Genomic DNA, 23,765 nt, shown 5'->3' with positions numbered 1-23,765 from the left:
AAAGTATTTTGAGTCTAATCAGTCTTAGCACCAAATGATCATCTGGTGGATGTAGTGCATGATACGTTTTCATTAACATAAATGGCCCCATTAAAGGAAAAACTACCCCGAGTCGTTGCTATTTATCACCCCAGTACAAGCTGAAGCCCGGTGTATCGATTTTAGCAGGTGCGTTAATTTCCACCTATCACTAGGGCACTCGCCAGCCGGTCCTAAGTTTTGGTATTAGACACAGTAGCTCTTTATCAAAAGACATCTAAAAGCTGTCTGTAAGTGACACCTAAAAACCTTTATTCAACAAGAATCATATTTAATGAAAAATTAATGTATTATAACATGCAAATGTGAGGCTTGCTAATAGTTGAGAGTGAATTAATGTAATAATTTTGTCAAGTAATTTTCTATACTATAGAAAAATGGGCTGCATAGAAAACTAGAAGAATGACGGGGTGTATCGTTTTACTGACTAAAGAAAAATGATAAATATGGTTTTAGAAACCGGTATAATTACCATAGTCAATTTATAATTTCTATTTTAGGAATAGAGCTGCGGCATGTTACCAACTTTCTTTTGATAAATATGGATTTAGAAACAGGTATAATTACTATAGTCAATTTATAATTTATTTTTTAGGAATAGAGCTGCAGCATGTTACCAACTTTCTTTTGTTACACAAACACATTTGTGAGTGATTTTTCTTAACTTCTTTAAGAAGAAATCATATGTGTTGGATTTTAGATGTGCAATTGAAGCCAAGCTATGGGAAATGCAGTAACACACACATTACAAGTTTTCTATACAAAATACCTCCAAATTCCTGACCAAACTGCTCAAGCCTTTGAAGGCACCTTTGAAGAATTAATGTGGTCTTGTTCATCATACAATCCGGTCGAACCGTATGTAACTTGCACATTGCATCAGAAAAGGTCCTCACAATATGTCAGCCCCAAGTAGTATGCTTGTGGAATAGTAATATATTTGCCTATGCACCAACACCTACACAAGGGTAAGCCAAATAAACTGTGTAATTTCACATAAATTGCACATATTACTCGTGGAAATGTCTCCTGCTATTCGGATTGCCCATTACTTACACTGTGTTTCATTTGGATCTCGAATTCGATGCAAATCCAGGCACATTAGATCTGGATTTTTATGGAATCTTTGAGGTGTCTATTCTGGTCCAAAACATCCACTTTGCATAGATTAACAGGGGTTTTGTGCCATGTGCCAAACCATTTTTTCAGTGCTGCACTCACATCATTCTTCAATGCAAAAATCCATTGGTGTACAAACGCTGACTGACCCGGGCCTTTGTGCAGTGTACCTCTTCTTTTTCTCATACAAGCACCTACACTAACATTTAATAAATACAGGCATCAGTTTTATCTACATGGGAATGTCTGGGGTACAATCGTAATGCCAAATCTAAAGATTATGTTGGACTATTGTGCATTATTCATTTCTTTCAGAAATGTAGCAAATTATAAAATTTCAGGATTTTTTCAGGGGCAAATATAAGATTTAATTCGGGCTGTACAAAGATGAATTACTATTAAACATTTAAAGGGTGAGAGAAGATTTGCGACCTGCCAGGAAGAAGATGTGATACACAGGGTAAACGTTTCACTTGGTAAATAATGGTTGCCAGCGTGCAGCACTTAATAACATGCCAATACGTCATTCTATGGAGTGTAGTTTCATCCCTCAATGTCTATTTCTATTGACATTCTTTCCTGTATTTCAGATAATCAACTTTCAAGAGCCTGTGACATTAGACTTTTTGGATGCAGAACTAGAGGATGACAATAAGGAAGAAGTAAGAAGCTGAAGGGGGAGCTCATGGGAGAGTCTGTGTTCCTTATGACCGTGATATTTTGATGTAAAACAAGGCTGCACAAAATATGTCAAAACAGATAAAGTAGGTCACAAGGAGATAGAATTATAAATTGTATGTATTGGGAACGGGAAACAAAGTCAGTGGATTTAGCATCACATCTGATTATTGTGCAAATGGTCTGGTTTATTTGTGAACATGCACTAGTTCTATGTCCTAGGAGCTAATTAGAGCTGACATATGTGCCAGGTGTAGATCTCCAAGTCCCAGGGCTCAGGTCAGAATTTCGAGGTTTCCATGAGTTCATGTCAAGTTAGTGTTAGCTAAGCAAAGGAATTTTTGTGGCTCAGGATCAAAATATACTTTTTAATATAAGTGGGGTAATGACAGTTTCGCATACCGTTGACTTGATAATAACTCAGAGGGATTGGTTGAGTCTTGTCGTCGTTTATCATGCTGTAATTTGGGTTAAATGCAGTGATTCCCTGTTTCTTGTGTTTCTTAGATCCGGAGGAGTATGATAGATGGACTAGATGGACAGAAGGTCATCAAAACACTCATCAAATCGATTGATGAGGTTTGTGAAAATTATGGTGTTAAAAAACGAGGGCATGGTTGAAAACTGCACAGGGAAATGTGGAGGAAGGAATGGGTTGGGCAAAACATGGTAAAATCGATCAATCAGGATTTGTAAAGTGCGGCCAGTCAACCGACCGTGTATCCAGGCATGTTAGAAATGGGGTTTCTGGTTGGCTAGGGTACGCATGTAAGCCGGACAGAACCCACCCATTCTAGTCAGGGCGAGGGAGTAACACACCCAAGATCACTCCTGCTCACCACTTGGTAACTTGGCACAAGCAATCAGTCTTATCCCAGAGGCAATGTGTAAAGCATTTGCACAACACACTCAACACACAGGACGCACTATCTCCACCACAAAAGGAATACAACACCAAGTTATATAAAAATAAGCTGTATTGTACACATCGTCATTAGACCAAACACAATATGTCAGTTATACCCTCCTATCCAAGCTGTTGTCAGAACATTACACAATACTGTTACTCTGCAGAAATCAGCAGTAGTCACATTTAACACAAAGGTTACTCATTATTCTGCAACATAAGCAGTAGTCAGGAAAAACATTACTATAGAAAACCACTTGTCATAGAAGTATCATAAATGCCTATACAAGGAACATTAGAAAACATATTAGCATAGAATGTCCATAAAGGAACATTAGCAAATATATGGCACATCAAAAAACAAACAGGTAAACATAACATTCCCAGCATGCCCATAAAAGGAACATTAACAAAGTACATGCCCACTCAAAAGTGCCTGTCTTTTTATGTTGCAGACACCTTGTGTGCCATGAAGAAAACTGGGGCCCCCTGCGCTCCTCTGAGACAAACGGGGCTGGTTTTATGTTTGGGGGAGGGAGGTGTCACGCATCCCCTCTGCTCTTATACAGAGCCACTCCTGGGGCCTGTGCCCAAACCTGGGCACCCATGGTCTCTGTGGGCCCCCCTGGGGCCACGATCGGCCCTCCTGGGAGGAGGGAAGCAGAGGAACACCAAGAAAAGGGGCCTGGCAGCGTGGGGAGCCTCCGATGAGGCTTCCCTCCCAGCTGCAGACCTCAAAAGTACTATGCAACACTTGGAGCCTCATGCCCTGGGGGTGCCTCGTATCACCACGCATGCCCCAAGGGGCAGAACCAGGAGCGCCACTGCTTCCACCTTCCTTTCTCTCATGCCCGGGGGCACGTTTGGACAGCGTGCTTCTGACGCGCTCTTCATGCTCAAAACGCCCTGGTCGCAGTGGTGATTTCTCTCCAGCACATCTGCAAGCACTTATAAAGCGCAGGGAGAACGAAACAGAAAGCGCTTCCAATGCGCTTAAGTAGGTCAAAATAAAAGCGCTCTCCAGGCACTTTGCAATTTCAGCAGAGCGCTCACCAGGTGCTATGCCGATCAGACAGGAGAGCATGAGCCGTACTCCTCACGTGCTGCAGTATTCAGTTGCAGGGATCAGGGGCCACGGCACCGAGCCCCTGGGGGACACAAAAGATGGAGCAGAGGGTGGCGGGCCCCAGCAGCAGGCCAGCACAAAGGGGATGCAGCCAGTGGCAGTTCTCCAAAGTGACCAAGCAGGTCACAGGTCAGCACAGCAGTAGCAGTTCAAGGCAGTTCCTGGTGAGTCCCTCCAGCAGCATTCTGTGTCCAGTTACAAGCATGTTTCTTGTCCAGAGTGTCACCAAATTGTGGGGAAAAATCCCCTGTACTTATACTCAGTTTGGCAAAGGTTTAACTAAGAGGCAGAGAGGAGGATTCAATCAGTTACAACTGGTTCTTGGAGTGTCCCTCTATCCTCCAGCACAGGCTCCAAACATCAGTTGGGGGTAAACGAGCCCTTGTGAGAGGCCAGGGCACAGCCTTTACAGATGCATGTGTGCCCAGGAAGAATATTTCAATATGTAGATGCACCTCTGTGACACCTCCACCCTCCCTGTGTACAGGCTGTGTGGAAAGTATCACAAAGCCCAACTGCCCCTCTGCCAGGCGTGAATTGGAGTGAAGCTGCAAAACACCAGAGTCATCAACACAGAGAAATGCTCACTTTCCTGAAGTGGCATTTCAGTAATGATAATAAAAAATCCACCTACACCAGTAAGCAGCATTTCTCACTACCATTACAACCATACCAAACATGCCCACGCTACCCCTCATAAATCAGACAATACCCTCTAGACATAAGGAAGGGCATTTTTAATGCAATCCTTTGAGAAGGCAGCACTCACAGCAGTGAGAAACCAAATAGTCTGTTTGTCACTACAAGGAGAGGCCACGCAACCAGGCACATGTCCTGCCTTCTACATACATAGCACCCTGCCCACAGGGCTAGCTAGGGCCTACCTTAGGGGTGTAGTAAAAGGGGAGTTCTGGGCCTGGCAAGTAAATTTAGATGCTAGGTCCCTGTGGCAGAAAACTGTCCACGCAGGCCCTGCGGTAGCAGCCCTGAGACAGGTTTGAAAGGCTACTTCTGTGGGTGGCGCAAGCAGCGCTGCAGGCCCACTAGTAGCATTTAATTTACAGGCCCTGGGAATGGGGATACCAGTGTACAAGGGACTTACAGGCAAATTAAATATGCCAATTAGGTATAAGCCAATCATACCAACTTTAAAAGGTAGAGCACCTGCACTTTAGCACTGATCAGCAGTGGTAAAGTGCTCAGAGTCCTAGAGCCAACAGCAAGAGGTCAGAAGAAATAGGAGGACGGAGGCAAAAAGTCTGGGGATGAACCCCCAAAAAGGGCCAAGTCCAACAAGGCTCTTGCAGGTCCAAGAGGCTCATTTGAACAGCCAGGTCTTGAGGGCCCTTCGGAATCACATAAGTGGTGGTCAGGAGTTGCGTGGGGAGGCTGCGCAAAAAAATGCTGGCGAAAACAAAGAGAAAGTAGTGAAAATGAGGGGAAAGCAAGGAGGAGACACAAAAATGGGGAAAAATCAAGAAGAAAGCAGTGAAAATGATGGAAAAGTAAGGAGAAGGTACTCTAAAAACAGGAGAAAAAGCTTGGAGAAGACAGGATCAAGAGCGATAAGGCAGCACCGGAGAGCTGGGCCTGGGCCGGGGACCTACTCAATGGGTTTGCGCTGCTGCCTCCATGTAGTAGGTCCTGGAAGAAAGGAAAAGTACTGGGAGGCAGTGGGTGGGGCTAGGTGGGAAATAACGCGCAGCATGCAGGAGCTCCAATGAGTGGAAAAAGCAAAGGGAAAGCAGTCAAAACGAGGGTAAAGCAAGGAGAGGGCACCCAAAAAATGGGGAAAAAAATGGGAGTAAGCACAAAAAAGGGGGGAAGCACAGAGAAAAAGTGAAAACAAGGAAAATGCAAGGAGAAGGCACACAATAAATGGGGGGAAAGCAAGGAGAAAGTAGTGAGAACGAGGGAAAATCAAGAAGAAGGGACTCAAAAAATGGGAAAAAGCGAGCAGAAGACACGAGCAAGAGAGATGCAGCAGCACAGGGAGTTTTGTGCTTGGAACAGATGGTGCCAAGAAGAATGGATAATAGAGAATGTTGTATAAAAGAGGTATAGGGAATATAAATAGATAAAGATGTGGTTGGGTTGGACCTAGAAGCTCTAGAAGTAGGTTGTATGTGACCTTGTTTGAAACATCGCTCAGCAAAGAGGTATCAATCAGTTAGTAGAGAAGGAAAAGAGTGACTTAGTTAGGGAGAGAATGAAATGAGGGAAAATAGGTGGTGCTGCAAAATATGCAGGGAATTGGAAATGAAGTATGGCCAAGATCATTTAGTCGTGTAAAAGAGAAGTAGGGATGAGATCAAATGAAATTGTGTAGGGAAAGGTTAAGTGTATTTGGGCTAGATATATGACATTTCCATTCATAGAAAGTGGTTGCAGATTGTGCACCAACATTTTTGTGAATGTAAAAGTATTTTGCGGACTGACCCATGCATTAATACATTGATGGGTTCACAAAATTGCAAATGGTAGTGGGTCGCAGTCCAATGTACCTCATAAAATATTCATGTGTTAGGTCACAAATTCCAACTTCCTATGATTGGATTTTATAACATGGATAGTGATCTGATGGGATCCATGTCTGTAATCACATTTACATGCTTTTTACATGCTACCCATTTTCCTTATAGAAAACAGGGCTGCATTTAAAAGGCTAAATGTATTTTTTTGTTTTTAACTCTGAGATATTGGAGTGGTCCCTTGGACCACTGCCTACCTCCTAACAAACTTTTTTAAATTCCCAAAGGGTAAGGGGCCCCAAAGAAATCCTTCCCTTTTGAAGATATGTTACCACCCCAGCTCAGTTATCAGTAACTTTTCAATGTTTTGCAACTGGATTTTGGTTGCAAATTGTTGATGTATACCATAAATATCTCTCTCTCAAAGTGAAACCCTTAACACACTCCTTCGAAATGGTGATTCAGTATGCCTTTCTAAACCCATTTTATGATTCAATAATGTGTCACCAAATTGCAAAAAGAGCTCAGTATTTTTAATAAATATGTTTAGCCGTTGCAAAGCCTGTGATGTAGCCAGGTGTGGGCTTTGCAAACTAAGTGACTTAGTTCATCTGGCCTTTTGAAGGGAATTAGTCAATAACAGGTTAAGGATGAGATAGAATGGTGGGTTAAATTGAGAAAGAAAATACATTTCAAATCAAAATTAGCTTCATTAGTTACAAAAAAATACAAACCATAAAAGCAATAAATATTAAAAAAATTACATAAAACATCAATAATCCTAAAAACAGACGGGGTATGCTAAAATGGGAATAGAAAACATAATACCTTGTAGTAAACACCATAAAATACTCCAGACTCTTAGTCACAACTAGTCACAACTATTCATCAGCCCCTGAGAGCATTTGCAAATACATAAGAGTCGGTTTAACTTGTAAAAAATGTGCCCTCTTCAAAACAGGTACAAGATAGGCTTTCTGGGGCATCACATAAAAATTACAAAACATTGTGAATTGTAGGGTGTCCTGCAGAGACCTGTTGTCACAGCTGCAGGGTGATATTTGGTACCCCCAAACGTTGCCCCAAGGATAGGCTAACAGATAAGGTGATAGGTTAAATTGAAACCAGGTTAACAGGAAATGGTTGTGCCCATTCTTACTGAAAAGAAAGTAGGGTTCAAGGGTTAGCATTGTCTTCGGCATTATGTGGTGGTGAACAGAGGGTTCACTAAGAAAGACCCCTCTCCATCGAAGGCCCGTTGTCCGAAGAAGTTAGCTTTAACCCAAGTATAGTCAGCCTTGCATATCCCCTCCGGAGAATTAAAATGGTCACCCCTATCTAATTTCTGTAAGAAGGCCCTAACATACATAAGCCAGGCAATCTGGAGTGCATAATCGAGAGACAGGCAATCCTTCAAGATCTCCTTGCTAAGTTTGATGCCTGGCTAAGACCTGAATTTAACCAGAGGGCAAGCAGCCAAAAGCCCTTAAGGTCTGAAATGTAGCCTACTTCTAACTCATCGTGCACCGAAAAGGAGGGGATAATTTGCGAAAGGCACAAAAGCCTCCTTAGGAACTTGTTCTATACTATTTGCAGCTCAGGCTGGTTAAAATAAACCCAGATTTAACTCCCATAAATCGCTTTAGAAATGCATTTTGCTCTGTAGATCTGTCGGAGAGCCCTTATCGGTCTGCTACCGAATCAGATGGCAAAACTGAAAACTGCAGCATTCGTACCCATAAAATCCTTCTTTTTCCTGTTAATGAGGGGGCTCCAGCTTAGATCTGAGTCGAACAACAGCCCTAGGAAAACAAATGCTGTGGTCTTTGGAAGAGCACATGGTCCTAAGGTAAACTTAATTGGTTTGATGGAATGAGTCCCAGCTACCTTCACAAAAATGTCTTTTCATTGATAGATTCAACTCTTCCATAAGCCTAAAAAAAGAGTTTAGCAGGGACTGAAGACCTCTGGCAGTTTTGACCATGAGAACTGCGTCATCCACGTAAAGGAGAACCAAAAGACTACACGGCCCCATACATGGACACTCTGCTTTCATGCCAACCAAAGCCTGCTCTAAGCTGTTAATATACAGGTTAAATAAGAACGAGGTAAAAATGCAACCCTGCTGAACTCTTCTAGTAATACCAAAACTATGTGAACAGTTAAGATCTTAGAAAAATTTACCACAGCCTTAGTGTTCCTATGGAGATCATGTAAGAAAAGAACAGTGTCTACCCCCAACATCAACATGGTCTCCCACAGCTTTGATTTGTTAACCCAATCAAACGTGGATGAGAGATCCATAAAACCTAAATAAATGGAGCCTGGGCATGCAACTGTGTATTTCCATAAGGTCAAATACAAGTTCAAATATTGGCCAACAGTGGAACTTCCAGCAGGGAACCCATATTGAGCTTCTGACAACATATTATTTTCTTCAGCCCACACCGAAAGGCTCTCCAAAGCGATACAACCAACCACCTTGACTATTGAGTCGAGAAGGAAGATGGGCCTGTAGCATAATGGACTATCTTTGTCCCCCTTCTTAAAAATTGGTACAGTGATGGACATAGCCCATGACTATGGAGGGCCAGCCATCAACGCCACGTTAATAAGGGCTGTCAAAATAGGTACCCAAACACCCGCATTGTTAACATTAACGTCAGGTGTAATACCGTCTGGACTAATACCGTCTGGACCTGGGGGTTTATTGGTAGATAGACCCAGAATTCTCATCCTTACTTAACAAGGGAGTCCCTGACAGCTCTTGTTCCCTCACCTGTAGCTCCAGTGGGATTGAATTATAAATGTCCTCGAAGTGAGGCCTCCAAGCATCTTCTGTGATATGTGCCTCTACAGAAGCTGACAGATCTGGTGCAAATAAAGGTCCATTAATGATGCCCAAAAATGTATAACTGCAATTCTAGGTGCTAGCCTGAATTAAATCTGCCCAAGCCACCTCCCTTAAATTGTGTTTATGCCTTATGCCTAGCCAATTCCATTTTATACAGGCATTGACACCTCTTAGCCAGCGTTGAGTCCCTGGGTTTACGGCATTAGGCACGCTTAAGCTCCCCTAGTGCCTTCGAATGGTCAGAGTTAAACCATCTGGGAAACCACTTGCCCTTGCGAAACATGGGCACTACCATGAGCATGGACACTGTTTTGCTAATCTCTGAAAAGGACCTCATAATATAACTTGGGGTGCTGATGGGGGGGGTGCAAACATCAAACTCCTTGGCACAACTGGAATGTAAGGATTTCTAGATGTCCACCAATACAATCTGGAGCCACTTTATTCTTCTCCCCTGGCTAGTTGCCCTAATAGCCCATGCAACCCAGACAGTTGGACATGGAATCAGGGGGTCCAGCAAAAGGAGGAATTGGGTTATGGTCACTAAAAGGGGACACAGGAATACATGATTCAAGGATAAAATACAAAAATGAAGTGGAAGCAAAAATAAAATCTATAACGGATTATCAACCTATTCTAATAAAGATAGGATTAATCTCCCCTTGGGTCAAAAACATCTTTTGCAGGGTAAATGATAAAATAAGCTCATGCAATAATAAGTTAAACTGTTGCCCCATTGGCTATGCTCTAAGTGAGTTCCCGACGCAAAGGGACAGCGTACGTTTAAACCCCCTCCATTACCTCCGATCCCCACACAGATGAACATTAAAATCTCCTGCCAACACAAAAACACTGTGCAAATTTAGGCACTTCAAGTTGTTCACAAAGGAACCAAGAATATTAACATGACAGGCCTCCTGAGGGACAGATTTGGCATTATAGAAATGTAACAATAAGAGCTTATTGTGCCCAAAAGAAAATAAGGCCTGCAGGGTGGAAAACTGGAAGATAAAACCTTAAGTCTCCCTTTAATTTCCAAGAAGATAAAAGTGATCAACCTCCCCCTTGGGGCAACCAAACCTGGATTACACCACCGGTAAAAAACAAAAGAGTTTTGAGGCCCTGTAGGAAGTAGCCACTTTCGTTAACCCAGGTTTCTTGAAGACAAATCACTTCTAAGCCCCTTATGAAGGCCAGCCAATTAAGATCATCAAATTTCCCTGCAATGATGACAGTGTTCCAACTAATAAGTACACAATTGTTCTTGGAATTGCAATCCAACTTGACCTTATTTGGCTGCAGTGAAAGATCCTTTTCTGCACTAGACCCTTGGGTGATTTGTGCAACATCCATTGACAGGCAATAACAGGCATCCAGGGAAGACAAGGGTGCCAATCTATTAGAAAGAATCAAATCTTATGGAGCCAGTAGACAGCCTTCCCTTTCCTGTGCCTGCCATCTTAGTATGTGCCAGGGATCAAACGAGGGAGAGCTAACCAGAGGCCTGTTAAAAAAAAAAAAAAAACAGTTGAAGAGCAGAGATGGTTGAGCCAGAGTGAGTCGCCACTAAAGCAACCCAGGATCATCCTTCACATGTGTTGCCTGTTAAAGTTTATCACCCCACAGTCGACTTCCAAGAATTTCTCTCCATTCCCCAGCCAGCTTACTCACCAAACCATGTTGATATGGACTGCAGCACATGCCCCCAATAAGGTATTCTCGTCCAGCCAATGCACAACTTTATTCCTCAATTGGTGGAACGTCTCTGCAGAACCAGCCAAGAGAGGGTGAACATTACCCAAGATGACAACATAAGGTGTTTCTTCAGGGGGGTAGGATGAGGGGCACAGGTCTGGACAAGGGAGATCTCAGCGGCCAGCTTCTAATGGCCTCTCTACCACCCCTTTAATCCTTGCCCACAACGTCCAGTCTTGTGGGCGGGTAGGTACCTCACTATCTGTGATGCCCCTTGCAGACCCATGGAATGGGAGGTTTGTCGCTTCTATGACCACTGACCCGTCATCCCTCTCTGGCCTGGAGACCATTAGCTCCTCTTTGCCCCCTTCCAAAAGCTGCCTATAAAGCAATGGGGCATTATTAAATAAGCCAGCAGGAGTGGGGTTAGACACGGGTACACCCAGGTGCTGTGATGAGCTATAAAAAATAGAGACTTTGGAAAGTTCTGACTCAATTTCTATCAGGCACTGAGAAAGAATTCACCTCCAGGTCTGCAACTATAATAGAGTGAAGAGAGTCCATCAAGGAACCCAAGTTAAAACTCCCAACCACATGTCTATCAACTGTTGCTGGCTGGCCCGAGTTAGCCCTGGTATATTTGGAATTTCCATTAGGCTCCAGCCTCTTCCTGTTTCTGGTGGCTCGGGGTCCCCTCTTCAGGGCTACAGTTGATCCTGCAACCATAAAACTGCTGAAGGGACAGGGGCTAGAAAGTGAGGAGTAACCCTGAGCCGTGGGAGTAGGTAAAGACACAGACAGTACAAGAGAAGAGGCTTCTCGGCTGCAGCCCGTTGATGATGACACCGAGGGTGTTCCCAGGCCTGAGTTAGCAGGTGCGGATGAGGTAGCTGCCGACAGCTCCAAAGGCAAGATCAAGAATGGGGAGCGAGAAAGCCTTTATATGGCCCCAATTCAATTTCCTTATTGAGGATGCCTGCAGCCCTGTTTAAGAAAGCATCCATAGTTGTCAAAGGGTTAATATGGACCTTGCGCTTCCCCATAGCAAACTCACAAGTGCCTCCCCCCCCACACCTTTCACCTGGATTGCTGCAGTTGGGCAGTCAGGTAAACAATGAAAACGCAGCGACAAACTGGTGAAACACAAGATAAAGCTCCTGCCGGCTCCGGTGACTGCTACTGTTGTGGTTGTCGTGGACAGTTATGCACCCCAGGGTATGCCTGCCAGGCTTGGCCACTCTCACAATGGAGAAAAACCATAGGCCATTCAAAACAGTAAGATCTTCATCAGGTACGCAAAATTGCCTGTAGACTGTCAAGCCATGGGAGGGAGAGGGCAGCCCCAGCCTCATCCAGGCTCTGATGGGCATGGATGGGCTGGCCCTTAGCCGGGACTTGGCCCGAGCACATCCCGGGAAGCAGGGCACCCAGACGCGCCATGTAGCACTTCCCCTGTAGGTAACAACTGTGAGCATTACGCCTGCAGGGAAATGAAGTTCACTCACTCCTTGGATTGTTGCAATGAGAAATTTAATTGAATGGGGATGGGTTTTAAAGGTTGTGGATTAGTTGTATAGTTGGATAGACGCAGAACAAATGGGAAAAGGTATGAGCGAGAAGGAAAATTTGTAGTTTCCCCCAGAATAGGCATCATTCCTCAGCAGAGGCTTGACAGAGGACATCTGCTAGCAGCGGTTGATTCCACGTGCTAAATCCAGAACTGCCCACAAATCAATTGCTTTGGCTTACAGTACCAATGTGACCTTTGCTCGTGTCCTGGTTGAGGCAGTTCTAGTCTGTGTATTCTGCTGATGTCAGAAATGGTTAAGGAATAGTTTCTATTTTGTTTTGTAGGTTTCTGCATCAAGAACATTCTCAACCATTTTCCCACAATGTTAATTAATTGCTTCACTGGTAAGGTTCAGTGTTGGACCTGCTGCAGTGTTGATTGACTTGATCCATGTAGGCAAGTTGGACTGTGTGTTCCTGGTTGACTTGCTAAATGTGAAAGGTTCCTCACCAGATTGACTTATTCGCAGTCTTGAAGCAGTGGGAAAATCCGCTAGTCGAGGTTTTGACTGTCTTTGTCTGCCAAAGGTAGAGACAACCCCTTCTGGTAGCCACAATGCCACCAACAATGAAACACCTAAGCAGGTAGTGCCCTCCAGAAGAAGCACCCAAGAGGAAAAACCCGAAAGTGAAAAAAAAACTCTGATGGCGATCGAAGACTCCTGGGAGGCTGAAGAGGACTGGTACTGATAGTAGAAGAGCAGGACTGCAGCAAGACTCAGAAGGCACAGATAAGGCTAGTGGAAATGCCAGAACTAGGAGAATGGAAAGGTTCAGAAGGGAAGCAACAGGAGCAAGAATCACCAGCAGAAGCCAGGAGACAAGAGCTGGAGTGAGAATGCACCAGCAGGAGCGAGGATACACCAGCAGCAGCAAAGACACTCTATCAGGAGCAAGAATTATTGCAACACAAAGGAGAAAGACAGTTGTGCTCCTTATATAACCCAAAACATCAAGTGAAACAGGACGAAATGAGGCCACCATGATGGATTGGGAAATGCAGGCAGAAATGCATGAATAAGCCTCCATTACGTAAAAACCTTCCTCAGGAAAGAAGAAACTGTAGAGAGCAAAAATATGGCATCCAAGGAGAGGCTGTCTCCATCCCACCCGACAAGCGAGGGAAGGATGGCCCTCCGCGACCCCTTGCAGGACTCTCCAGGGTGCAGATAAGTGTTTAGGGCATCCTGCTGTATAACGCAGGACACCAGGCAGGCAATGGAGTGAGCTGCAGGTCGCGCTGTGTCCTGTGGTGTGGCAAAATGTCACTTGTTTTGCATTTTCTTCGATTGTCCTGAGTGGTAAATCTAGAGAGGGATCCAGCAGCAAAATCTGAAAACCTGCCAGTTGACTCTCACCCAGATCCGAATCCCAATTCAGGATTTGACTGACATACCCTGTCCACCAAACTCGCAGTCCACCTGCCCTATTTTGATTTGGGTGAACCTCCCTCTTATGGCCCGAGGGAGTACAAGCCATTGGAGGTAATCCATCTTATCGTTCGCTCTATTTAGAGTAGGAGGTTGGGTGGCTTTTTATTTATATGCTGTCCATCACTGCCAGGGATATCCTAACAGTGAGGGACAGTAAAAATAAAAATACGCCCCCCACACCATAAGAGAAAACTTCTGTTTCGTTGGGTGCCATTATTTTTTCATGTTCCGAAAACAACATCCAGCTTTTGGAGTTTGTTTTCAGAAAAGAAAAACATTTTTAAAGTTTGGTATAAGTGTCTGTCACCAATAATGGATGCACACCAAAGTTTTAAATGGCTGTGTCTGGGCCACAGTGGCAGTGGTTCATACAAAGCCACAGAGTTCACTGCAGGGCCTTTAATGGCCTATAAATTTGGCAGTCAAAGTAAAAGCATGATGGCAGACGTGAAGACTTCCACCACCCTGAAGACCTTTACTCTGTCAGCCAAACTCTAAATCAGTCTTTATTTGTGTATTGATTTATTTATCTATTGAGTTAGCCTGGCATTGACAGGACATACAATATGCATGGCAAATATACACACTTTTAAGATCTGAAAGCATACTTGAATGATTAAAAGATATTTACAGAAAAACATGGTAATACATAGCAAATAATCAGTTCTAAAATACTAATACTTATAAGAATACTTTAATTGAACCAGATCAAAGTGACAGAAAGGATGACCATCATCATCATTGGCCCTGATCAAAGTGACAGAAATTATGAAGCTACATAAATAATTAACAAGTCACCAAATCAAATTGAGACATTAATAAAGTGCTTCTCGAGATGACACTACTAATCTAAAAGTGCTAGTGCAGTCCATTCGCTAGATTTTAAGTAGTAACTCGTGTAAGAACACATTTTTGTAGCTAACCTGAAGGACATACATTGCTGGGCAGTATAGATAATTTTAGAACCAACCAAAACAAATTGGCTCACTGATAAAGTACATCTCAAAGTGGCCCTAATATAAGAAAAGTGGACATGCATCACCATCACCCAGCTCCAGATTGTTAAGACTTATAGACGTAAAATTGGTTACAGCATACCAGAAAAACATCTGGTTGGAGGATCATGAAAAGATACATAAAAATATTCATATCAGGTCAAATCATTGAAATGACCCTACTGCTTGCCACAACCGAAAACAGGTGGCGGCAGAAAAGTCATTATTGGAAGCAGTTGGTGTAAATAAATAAAAACTGCATTGAAAACTTTTAGATGGACTATTCCCACTCTTTTTCGATGAGCTAGTGTACTGCTTCACCGGCTGAGTACCTAGCCTAAAATTGATATACAATGATCTTTTATAACGGGGACTCCATTTGTCCAAATATGTTTCGAAAATGGGAGTGGGTTTGAACTCCAAATCAGGCCCTGAGTACTTCATTTTTAAATCAACCGATTTTCCATTTTCACACACCATTCAATCAAACCCACTGTTCCACCGGCATTGGCATCCTTTACTGAGTTCAATTGGCTCATGCTTCATTTGTGAGGAAGCCCTTTGTTAGATGTTGCCCGTAGATGAATATGTAGCATCTTTTCAGATTTTTTTTCAGTCTTCCACTATATTCATCAGGAAATCCGTGACCCTTTTTTTATCAATTTAGTGATGTCTCACTTCCTCAATGTTGCATGTTCTTCTCAGCGAGGGTTTCTTCTAAGTTCCATTATGAGTTGGCCAGTCTCAGGGTGCAGAAATAATGAGTCATCTGATTTTGTGATCGGCTGACCTAAACTTTGCGATCAAAAGATATGTCCCTGAAATACTGGGTTCTTTGCTACATGTTTTTCCCCAATTCATAAGGACAGATTGGGTCCGCTTTACCACTTGCTCTGTGCATCTGGCAAATATTGTTGGGTGTAAGGGACCTGGAGATGGGAAGCAGGTGGTCAAAAGACCACCTGGGTGGCAGCAAGGGCCTTGTGCAACAGGGGAGGAGCATTATATTCTGTCTCACTCCATCTTTGGTGTTTCAGGGGGTCGAGTGGAAGTTGAGTTGTTCCTTCACTGTCAGTCCCTGCCCCATCCAGGTGTGGTTTCAACTGTACCTGTTAAATCTGAGGCCAGTGATCTAAAACCAGTTAATCCCACTTGTGTGAACATCAGGAAGTTAAGGTTTGGTACAACAGTATCTTCACAGGAACACTGCTCCGCCAGACTCATAATGGGGGCATAACTAGATGCCCGCTGTCAATGTGTCTTTTGAGACAGTCACTTTTATCCCGTTTTTCAACTTTCCAACAAAAACCCATTTTTGGTTTTTCAGCTGTAATTCCTGTGGTGTTTTTAAGACCTGAATGTTTCAGTTTCTGTTAGCTGTTATTTTTTCGTAGAGGTAAATTTTATTTTTAGCTCGTTTCCCTCTAGATCAATACTTTCCATGAATTCCATTCATTAGACTTTGAGAGAGGAAGGCAGAAAAGGGAGCAAGAAAAAGGAAGAGGATGACAGGACAAAGTGAGAAAAGAGAGAAAACAGTGATGGAAGAAAACCTGTAAGAGTGAGATAAAAGGCAGGGGTGCAGAGTAGGAGATGAGAGTTACGAGATGGATTCTAGATTAGACACCGGGGCATTCGGAAAACCTGACATTCAGCAGTACTGGCCATTGGCTTGTAATAAAAACTTTTGGCACCGGCACTTATTATATTGTAAATTAAGCACTCGTAAATGCCAGGTTACTTATTAGGAAATATATTCTGAATATAATATATAATATAGATGTTCTAAGCTATTTATCAGGTTTCACTTTTATTTACAGAATCGAATCTTTAATACCATTGCCTTTTCATCTTTAGTTTTGTAATATATTTATAATTTCTTTCAAATATGCAAGTTTTACCTGTGTTGGAGTTTACTTTTTTCAGCATTCAAACAAATATGATTATGATAACAACATATATCCAGTATCGGTGATGATATTTTTTCATTCTGAGTTGAATATCAAAAGAGACAGAATAGTAGCCATTAAAGATTCTTGTGTCACAAATGTAGAAGTACAACTGCTAGCATATGCTAAGAGCATACAATGATCAATAGTAAATTGATAAAAAGAAGGGCACCAACATAATAGGTAGAAAAATAAGGCAGGTCACGCATCACAAGCCTTAAATGACACCCATACATTGCTCTAAGAGGTAGAACGCTGCCTATTGTATTCTAGCATTGTGACCTGTTCTCTAGTAAAGTTCATACTGGTATTAGTGCTTCTTTGTCAAGCTTGACAGATCATCTATATAATGAAGATACCGCCTTTAAAAATTGCATTCTTGTCTGCTTATATATTTTAGAGGTACATTGATGAAGCGATGCGAATATACACATGGGCACCAATAAAAAGTACCAATTACAGGTAAGTATCAGTGCATTACAGTCTAATGTTAGTCTAATGTAAGGACTGCTACAGCATAATGGCTAGAAGGTATAAGGAATGTGCATGGGGTGGTGAGAGCATCAACAGTGAGTATAATAATGTATAGGGGCAATTAAGACTTCACATATGTGTGTAGTAGTCCTACTGTTCTGGATAGCGAGCAACACCACATTGCCTTCCAGACAGGTAGGATACCTCTAGAGGCTCGATCAAAATATAGACCAATGTGAAAGAGAACCCTAATAAACTAGTACTGGGTATCCTACCTGGATAGCAACCAAATCCTGTTTGACTTCTTCTGTTTCTAAAGCTTGTTTAAATCTAAATCTAATTTTAGTCATGGTGTGAGAAGCCAGCATACACACAAATCTTGGATTCTGACTTACAGTATCTCTGTCTTTTAAACTTTTGATCCCATAACTTTTGATCCCATAACACCACGTCTCTAGTTGGGCCCCCTTGTCTTTGTTTCTGGTGATGAAACCTTGACTATGGGCACTTTGGGATACCCTGTGGAAATTTGACTCCATATTCTGCCTCGGAATACTTTCATTCCTTAACCTTCAATGTATGCTGTGCACTCATGATATCAGAACTCAGTTTGGAATCCTGGGTCTCTTGCGCTGCTGCATACACCTAATCTCACATTAGACCATATACTGCAACTTCCCAACTCAGGACATTAACTTGGTCACTAACTCTTGTATGCTTACCTCAGTGGTATGGATTTATTGATAATTTCAGAAACCTGAGATGTATTCCATCGCATTATTTCTGCTTCATAAGACTGATGTAGTGCAGCAGGGTTGGATATTTATAGATATCTGCATTCAAACTGGAGGCTACTGGCTGCCTGCTCTGACCTGCTGGCTGTAGATGCCATGGCTGTTCCATATGACTTTGGAATCTTCAATGTGGGGCTGTGATCTATACCTTCAAGCCACCAGACAACGTTTGCCGGATCTTTGGAGTTTTTCTAAGGGCAGACTGGCATAGGGTTCATTAAAGGATCTGCATGTATTTATCTCCCAACAGTCACATAGAAAAAGGGTGCCCTGAAAAAATCGATAACGGAGCGGGACTGGGACAAAACCAAACTAAAAAGAGAAAACAACCCACCTCCAATCCATGTTCCAGTCATGGAATCCCTGTAATGATTATCTAGGTGTCAAGCATTAATACTATAAATACAAGAACAATGATAAACATGATTGTTTTTATTTATTCATGTACAGATTTATATTCAATATCATCATACGTCTTATTTCATGAAAAGTAGGACCTGAATCCATACTCCCTGCATAAATCACTCATACCAACATTCTCACATCATAGTCGCAAGCTTAAAATGATAAAATTACAAATGGCCTAACAAATATCCCTCAAAAGGTCCCCCACCAATAGGGAGAACAATAACATCAATTGATCAATGTATTGCACAGAAGTAGTTTTCTAAATTGAACTGTTGACAATTTTTACTCATTCAAGTTTTTGTTTCATTCCTAAGACTAAATTGTAGTGTACTAATTCAATCCCTATATAAATCGTCTTCCAAATCCAATAAACAGTTTAGTGCATTTTGTGCGGGATCAAAAGAGAGAAACAACAGATCATTTTGTCCGGCCACAGCTTGTGCCGACACACGTTTCGGTGTCACGTGACCATCCGGTCACACATCTTCTTCAGGGCACATAATATATCCTTTGTAGCTGGTTAAAAGGCACACGAGGAAGAATCTGGTCCTATCTTGAACAAATCTACTGCTCCCTGGCAGTTAGGATCTTGTCAGTGGTGGCAAGCAATACTTCTTGCCACGAATCAAGCCTCTGATGATAACAAGACGGAGATTTGTAAAGTAGCCTCATGATAATCCTATGTTGGGGTACTCTCTTTACGAGTGGAGTCCCTCTATCTAGCCTCTCCACAGAGCGACACGCCTTCTCCCCATTCTAACAGCCGAAGCGCTTCAACCAAGCTCGTGCCAAAACAGTGGCTTCAGTCCCACCAATGTATCTATCTTCCCGTTGATCCTGTTATTGCACTCTAGTGTTAAGTTCATGGAACATCATCATTAACCTGCGTCACATGTTTCCATGTGTTGTGGACTCAGTTTTCCTTGGCCTTTTTTTTACTTTCACCAGTCACATGGGCAATGTCTGAACTCCAAGAGTACAAATGCTATCCAGCCTTTGCATAGAGCCACGTGCCATGCCTCCATCCAGCATGCTTCTATATAAGGGCCAAATATAAAGAGCCAATAGAACTTGTAAAAAGAAGTTTGCTTTTCAAAATGCTCTGTTAACATTAGTTAACATTACTCTTCATCTTTCTTTTATTCTCCTCTTAAACGCTTCTCAGTCCTGTTCTTCCTTTTGACTTTTTAGTTTGTGTGCCTCGTCCTGCCTGACTGTAACCTTTGGGTTTCTCGTTACTTTATTTGATTTGATTCTCATTGTTTCACTTTTCCTTGTTTGTTTGTTTAATTCCATCATCTCATCCCTCCATGCTCCATTATTTCCATGCATATTTTGAACCCCACTCCGATCCTTTGAAATCGGTTCATTTCTCTAACTCCCCTTTTCTGTTTCTGCAGTGTGGGCCTGGTCTTGCCTCTTTACAGCTCTTTCTACCTACGCGCAAACTTGAGTGACCAAATCCTCCAAGTACAGTGTAAGTAACCACTTCTGCTGCCACTCAGATCACCTGCCCTGAATCCCACCTAAGCCCTATGAAAGACCATGATTTCTGTGCAGCACGGTGACATGTTACCGTCCTCGCATAAACCATAACCTGCAGGGTGGGGAGGAGGGTGGGATGGACTTTGTATCCCAGGGGAGCTGAGCCTTCCAGGCTATCAGCCCTCCTCTTTGTCATTGATCTAGGAGTGCTGTCATGGAACCTGTGGCAGCATTACTCCAGTCACTGCCACAGGCTCTGTTGTTGGACATTCTTCCATCACTGCTTGCACCAGAGGGATATGAGAAGCTTGCAGTGCTTTTGTGTGCTACTTGTTTTCCATTCCCTTTCAAATTTTTATTCAGCTATGATTATTTTTGATTTACTTAAACAGATCTGTCATTTCTGTGAGAGCCTCCATCTCTTCTCTCTTCAAATATATTTCACCCCCTTTCTAGTTCTCTCTCCGGCACACCTTTTACTTTCTCCTTGAGCCCCATTCTCTCCATTGACAGCTTTCTTTTTTTTCACTCGCACATTCCTTAAAATGTCTGCCAGTCTATTTCTGTTCTATCTTTATCTCCTTCCCTCCTTTAAGTCCTTCCTTTCTTCTTTCTTCCTTCCTTCCTTCTTTCCTTCCATTCATACTTCTTTCCTTTACCCTTTTGTTTCTTCCTCCTTTCATTTCTACTTCTATCCCTTGCTTCCATTCTTCTGTCCTACCTTGTATTTTCTCTTGCTCACTTTTATCCATAGTATCTTTCTTCTTTTTCTTCTTCCTTACTCTCTTGCAACCTTTCTTCCTACGTTTCTTCCTTCAGCTTTTCATTCTTCCTCATTTTTTCTTCCACCCATCTCTTGCCCTTCCTTTCTACGCTTCATTCTTTTTATCCTGGGGTCTTCATCATTCATTCATCCCTCCTAAGCTTGAATTTCTTCCTCCCTGCCCTCTTTTCTGCCCTCTTTCTTTCCTACCTTCCTACCTTCCCTCCTTTCTACCTTACTTCTTTCCTTCTATTAATCTTTTTTCCTACACTCTTCCTTTCCGCCCTTCCCTTTCTCCTTCTGTCCTTTGCTTCCAATCTTCTGTCCTTCTTTGTATTTTCTCTTGCTCCCTTTTATCTGTCTTTCTACTTTCCTTTCTCTCTTGTAACCTTTCTTCCTGCCTTTCTACCTTCATCCCTTCTTCCCTTCTTTCTTCCACATTTCTTTTTTCCATCCATCTCTCTTGCTATCTCATTCATTTCATACATTCTCTTTTGTTTCCCTTCCTCTTTTCTATTGTTCCTTCCTTGCCTTTATTTTGTTCCTTCTTTCCCCCCTTCTTTTAATTCTTCTACTTTTTGTTCTTTCTCCATTCCTCTTCCCCAACTCCTGTCCTTCTTTCCTTCTGTTCTTCCTTCTAGCCTTACTTTCTGCCCGCCTTCTATCATTTAATTCTCCCCTCCCTCTGTTTCCTTTGCTTCTTTCACGTCCTTCCATCTTTGGTTCACTTTCATTCATTTCTTTCCTTTTGTGTCTTATTTGCTTTTGTTCTCTCTTCCTTTTTTTCTTTTAATTTTTTTCTTTTACTTTAGTATCACTTGTGTCTTCTTGCCATTCCTTGGATCTATTCTCTCTTCCCACTTCCCTATTTCTCCTGACCATACCCACTCTCATTTTGCATTTGCCTCACTTTTACTTATCCCCTAGTGTTTTCCTTTTATCCTTTGCCCATTTAGCTGTCTTTTTTCTTCCATAATGCCCTTCTCACTCCATTTCTCCTTTGTCTCCCTCCCATACTGACTTCTCCCACTCCTTTCTCTCTTCCAGTTTCTACTCTCCATTGTTCCATTTATTTACTTTCATCTATGTTCTTTTCTTCTGTCTCAGTCTTCTTTTTGTCCCTCATTTTGGTTGGCTTTATTCTCCCATCTCTGTATCTTAGTTCCTCATGTCTCATGCTACATTAATCAATTACCCACTTCTTCTTTATTTTGTTCCCGTTCATATGCTACACCCTCATTTGTTCTCTCATTTGAAGTTATCATAAGCCTCACTCTCTTACTTCTCTCTTGCAACTCTTGCTTCATCCCTCTGTTCCACATCTCTCTCCATTTAGTCATGTTCAAATATTTTGTCCTTTCATCCTTGTTGGACCTTCTCTCTTCCTAACCAATTAATTGTTTACCTTGTTGTCCATTGCTATCCTTTTTCGTATTGTCATTATTCTCATGAAGCACCACTCCTCCTTTTGTCACCGTTCTCTCCTAATGCAATCTTTACATCTCTTTGGGTAATTACTTTTATATGTTGCACCCATATTCTCTTGCACAATTTTCCATTCCTGATCATCATCCTACCCTCTCACTTCACCATGCTCCCCACTCTCTGTTGGGCCCTACACCTTATCCTTGACAATTATGTTACTCAATGACTCCACTCCATCCACTTCTTATCTCTTTTTTTGTCTCTCCTCCTTCTTCTTTATCCTACTCCATCTTTCCTACTGCCAGCGTACTTTCCCACCCCACCTTCTCTTCCCTTCTATTCATTTCTTTCACGTTCCTACCTGTGACAGTTTTATTCTTGTCTTTCTTTTTCTTACTCTTACCCTTTACTTCATTTTCTCCTTCTGCCATGCTTCTCCCATCTCCTTATCTTTTATCTGGACTCCTCACAGTATGGCTCTGGATCTTTTAGGTGTCAAGATCATTCAGCATTTGCCCTTTTTCTCATTCATAAACTAATTCTTGATCATTATTTTCTGTTGTTAAACGGACAAGCCGTTAATGTGTCACGTGGACCCAGTCGCGGATCGCCCCCCCTCTACCGCGTGGGCCCTGTCCATTTCTGTGGTGTTTTCTGCAGTTGGCTTTGCTTTCTTTTCATGTCGTTGTTTGCTGGAGGTTATTTTGGTTTCTTTTTAGTATGATTATGAAACACAATATTTTTATTCAAACGGCGATTGAATAAAATATTGTTTGTAACCCCCCTCCTCCTTTCCACCCGCCCCCCTCTTTTTTTCTGTTTCTTTTTTCTTTTTTCCGTTCTTTTTTGTTTTCTTGCTCTCTCTTCTGTCGTGGACTTACACAGCACCAAACAAGAAATTGAAGGGCAAGTATGACCAGTATAAGACCACTTAGCCTTCACGTATCCAACCCTCCTGTTCGGTACACTCCCTCCTCCACCTTCCTTCAAACCTCTCAGCCCTCACCGTTTCCTTACCCTTCTCCTGCCTGCTTGCCCATTTTCCTGCCCGTTTGCCAGCTGATACCACCACTGCCTTCACTAATTCCTTGTGCCTTCCTTCTGTCTGCACTCCTATCCTTAACCCTTTCTCTCTTTTCCATTTTTGTTTAGAAAAAAATCCCTTTTGTTGCATTCCTGATATCCGTTCAGTTCCTCCTCTCCTTCCTCCACTTCCTAACCCTTCTTCTTTATATGTTGGTCTGAAACCCACCTTCAGCTGTTTGCAGGAGAAAAATCTACCGTGCAAGTGAACATGTCTTTTTGTTGAATAAGGTTTTGTCACTGGTTTAATCTCCCTGTTTTTTCAGCCTTCCTCTCCATCTCTGTTCCCTCTCTTGTGTTCGCTCACCGATTTTTCTCCTCCTTTGCCTTTCCCTTTTCCCAACTTCTTACCCTCACCTGTCTTGTTTAGGACAACTCAAACTGTGAAGGACAGGGCTGATGAAAGATTAGAGGACTGAGTGAGGTTGGACGATTATGAGGTTGAATGATTATTCAGGATGGGGTTGGGAGGCGATGATGGCTTCCATATCCTTCCTT

General features: G+C 42.5%; 1 protein-coding gene across 2 annotated transcripts in view; it reads left to right on the top strand.

Annotated features, from left to right (window-relative positions):
• The window catches only part of CACNA2D2 (calcium voltage-gated channel auxiliary subunit alpha2delta 2), a 1,401,889-nt gene that overhangs the window by 1,210,835 nt on the left and 167,289 nt on the right, over positions 1-23,765 (top strand). Inside the window, exons 19-23 of one of the 2 annotated variants that reach the window (XM_069206763.1) lie at positions 1,749-1,820; positions 2,344-2,415; positions 17,236-17,297; positions 19,912-19,988; positions 23,070-23,090. In XM_069206763.1, coding sequence (XP_069062864.1) covers positions 1,749-1,820; positions 2,344-2,415; positions 17,236-17,297; positions 19,912-19,988; positions 23,070-23,090 — 304 coding nt within the window. The remainder of the gene's footprint in view (positions 1-1,748; positions 1,821-2,343; positions 2,416-17,235; positions 17,298-19,911; positions 19,989-23,069; positions 23,091-23,765) is intronic. The other variant, XM_069206762.1, reaches the window with a different exon arrangement.

Source organism: Pleurodeles waltl, chromosome 9 (genome assembly GCF_031143425.1).
Source record: "Pleurodeles waltl isolate 20211129_DDA chromosome 9, aPleWal1.hap1.20221129, whole genome shotgun sequence".
Classification (NCBI taxonomy): Eukaryota; Metazoa; Chordata; class Amphibia; order Caudata; family Salamandridae; genus Pleurodeles; species Pleurodeles waltl.
Note: the sequence above shows the minus strand (reverse complement) of the source record. Positions and strands in the feature narration are given on the sequence as shown.